Source organism: Varroa jacobsoni, unplaced genomic scaffold, assembly GCF_002532875.2.
Source record: "Varroa jacobsoni isolate VJ856 unplaced genomic scaffold, vjacob_1.0 scaffold_438, whole genome shotgun sequence".
Taxonomy (NCBI): Eukaryota; Metazoa; Arthropoda; class Arachnida; order Mesostigmata; family Varroidae; genus Varroa; species Varroa jacobsoni.
The window spans coordinates 43,535-46,884 of NW_019213340.1; the positions used below are offsets into that span (position 1 = coordinate 43,535).

The following is a 3,350-nucleotide window of genomic DNA, read 5'->3' on the forward strand; positions in this document are numbered from 1 at the left end:
TAGTAAAAAAAAAAAAAAAAAAAATAGGTTGTTTAAGATGTATCATCAAACGAAACCCTCAGGACTCGTTGACGCGCAAAAGGTGATACTGACACTGAAGAACTCTTTTTTTTTTTTTGAAAATCGACACGCCAAGAAGCTCTTGCCTATGGTCGTTGGCGTCCGTGACGAACAAATACCAAATATTCACTGGAGTATTATTTATTACCATATGTTCTTGTTAATAAATGAATCCTCGCAGTCAACATAGAATTTCATTATACATATTTTCAATACAAGCATTTCCAAATCATATTATAAATAGAAGGTTTTGTTGTGACAGTCTGCTTTATTAGGGTGGACCGCTTGATGCATTCGCTAACCCAAATGCGCCATTACCGATTCAAAGAACACGTTCCGAAATAAAAATAAAGCGTCAAGGCTACATGTTGCGGGCCTTATGCGGCCCGAATCCTAGCAACTTATCTACTGGAGTCTGATTCAAGAGAACCATTCACTTATGATCAGAAATTTGGTTTGGGCTATTACCTTTACTGAAGGAATAAATGTAACATGCGGAATTAGAGGGTAAGCCATTCGAGCACAACAATGGTAAAAGGTTGATAGAAACATACGGTTTTTCTAAATAATGCTCGATAATGTGAACGCTTAAAAGGCATTATCTAAATTAAAAACATTTGTTATGCTTTGAGCACATAACAGGACATTCTGGTGTTAGGCAACAAGGCCAGTTAGATGAACACTATAGCATTTCAGATGTATACCAACGCATTTTATAGAGTTAAAAAATAATGTGACGGTCTGCATAAACTCTACCACTTTAACAGATATTAGACAAAGACCACCGAACTGTCTAGAGACATTCTGGGTCGATTCTGGGAGAGACATTCTGGGTAATATAGTCGAAATTACCTCATAGTGAACCGGGCTTTAGGAGGGCTCTGGGGTGCTACAGCTTAGCCCAAGAACTGTATCAAGCCAATGGCAGCTAAATGAGTTTCAAACTTGCTGTCTCCTCTGTATACAAACTAGCGGGTAGTTTTATGTTAATCATGTAGCGTCGAACATATTGAGACTGGTGCGTCCAGGAGTTTGGAAAATGTAGGTTTGTGGTTAAAAAGGTAAATTAGTTCAATGTAAGCGATCTGCTGTCCGAATTTTCTTTTTAGTTGATGGAACACAGAGAGCCGACGTCCTTTCACCTGGCGCACTATGAATCATAGCTGGATTTTTAGGCAAACAATTTATCGTTGTCACATATGTCCACCTACTACCGAGGCTATATAACGTGACATAGATCAGACAGATATTTATGCCCTGGATAATTTTTCAACCTCGCTATTGTCATATCAGTATCACTATCAGATCTGAACAGAATAGATAAATAGATTATGACACGTATACATCGAATATAAACGTGATCACTTCATTCGTCAGCATAATACCAAATCATTGAACTCCACACATTTACGTCGTAACTTTGCTATAACTTAAAGTTCGGCAACATTTATCAGTATTAGAACATACTGTGCACAGCGTCTCTTTCTTAGATAAATAATTGAGTGCAGGAAAAATACTGGCACTTATTATTTCACCTGGAGGTCCCCTCGCATTTTGGATGGCGGGTCGCCGTCCGCCTGGTTATCTCGAAGCAGCCTTGACGCTCTTCGTCGACGCGCTATTCCTGTTGAGCCTAATACGCGAACTAACCCTACCGGTTTTCGACCTGTTGGCGTACTTGTATCTGTGATCTCTCTCTGTTTGACATGTTGACAATGTCACTGCTTGAGAGTGCTCAGCTTTTTTCTTCTGTTGCTGCTGTGATTGATAGTTCTCATATTTTAAAAACACGAGCGTAATGGGGACCACTCCGGGCCGGGGTGGCAACGATGCCGTCGTCATTCCCACGAGTACAGCAATGCGCTCCGCCCTCTTTCAGGTCACGGTGTCGTGTGGCCTTATCGTAGGCCTACTTGCCCTGGAAAGCAAAGCAAGCTAGACTTAGATTGTATTTACTTTTATTAGCCTACCAAAGTGACCAGTCAGTTGTAGTCTTAATGCTCCTAGCAATATACTTTATTGCCAGTAATAGATCAATTAGTACGCATATAGCAATAAATAAATGTCGAAAAACATAAAGAGTTTTTGTGTTTATGATCTGAAAATCACTGAGAGTGCCAGTTTTTCGAGCTTCTTGCATAGATGCCATATTCGTTACTGATAAATCCGTTTATTACTTGACCCAAGTGTGTGTATCAATAAATAAACATATCTATAGTGTGACGAGTCATTATGTTGGCCATTGATCTCGGTGGAAACAGGGGCCTACAATCAGTATCGGCTTAGAGGAATAACATGGCACTCGTACAAATCCTGTGGTGCGTTGGCTAAAAAAACTAGTGCGTTGGAAAACAAACTGTTGATTGCTTGTTTATACATACTGATTACATTCTGTATAATTCATAATTCACAAAAGAACCCACAAATGATCATTGGTTTCTTTCTGGAATAACTTATATATCCAGGAGTGTGGAAGTAGCAGTATGAGTGTCATAAATGCGTACTGACCCTTAAAGTCTGCTTAAAAGTTTAGTTTCTCTTGACTATTGAAAAAACGAGTTTCAGGTAAACGTCCTAAGTGAAATATAAGAGCTGTGCCTTTTTTAAGGGCATAAACCCCTCTATTAAAAAAATGAGACATATGCGGATTTATCATAGACAAGTGATACAAACAATCGAATCGTCAATAGCTATTGGTCGGTTTTTTCGAGTTGTGGGACACCTTGCAGAATCTTAGATAGAACGGCCGGCATAGAAACAGTATAAGGATTTTAGTGTGCTTGTAGTCGTTGAACTTCATTCTTTCGACCAGTTCGTTCTAATATAGAATTCTATCCAGAGGTTCATTTTAAATGGCCCCTATACGATCTTGATACCAGCCAATAAACCCTACTTAGATACACAACATTCAAATACAATGTAAGCAGGCACAACGCACAGTTTTAGAGCAAAACTATTATTATATTATAAAACAATTTTCTAACTTACCATAAAAACCTTACCTCAAAAACTTGACTACGTTAATCTAATACCCCTAGAAGAGGCAGCTGCTCAAGAATCAATGGTCAAACAACATCTGATATGCCCTCAGGCCCCATAGATGTACAGTAGGTACATTGCTTATTGATAGCCATTGAAAGTGCGATGTCACGCATGTCCAACTTTCCTGTGAAGGTGAACAGGCATTTTTTCTATCAGCACCGACTCTCGCCATCTGTTCTTTTCCGCTGGTGGTCGAAGTTCTGTCTTACTTCTTCGTCAAACGAAGGATGATCTACCATTCCCCTGCA

The 3,350-nt window shown here is 39.3% G+C and overlaps 1 protein-coding gene across 1 annotated transcript in view; it reads right to left on the reverse strand.

Moving 5' to 3' along the window:
* The window catches only part of LOC111260439 (dopamine D2-like receptor), a gene marked incomplete at its 5' end in the record, with an annotated part of 45,506 nt that extends 43,528 nt beyond the window's left edge, over positions 1-1,978 (reverse strand). The window contains 1 exon segment of the mRNA XM_022833187.2: positions 1,596-1,978. Within this exon segment, the coding sequence (XP_022688922.1) occupies positions 1,596-1,613 (18 nt within the window).
* Positions 1,979-3,350: the final 1,372 nt, after the last annotated feature.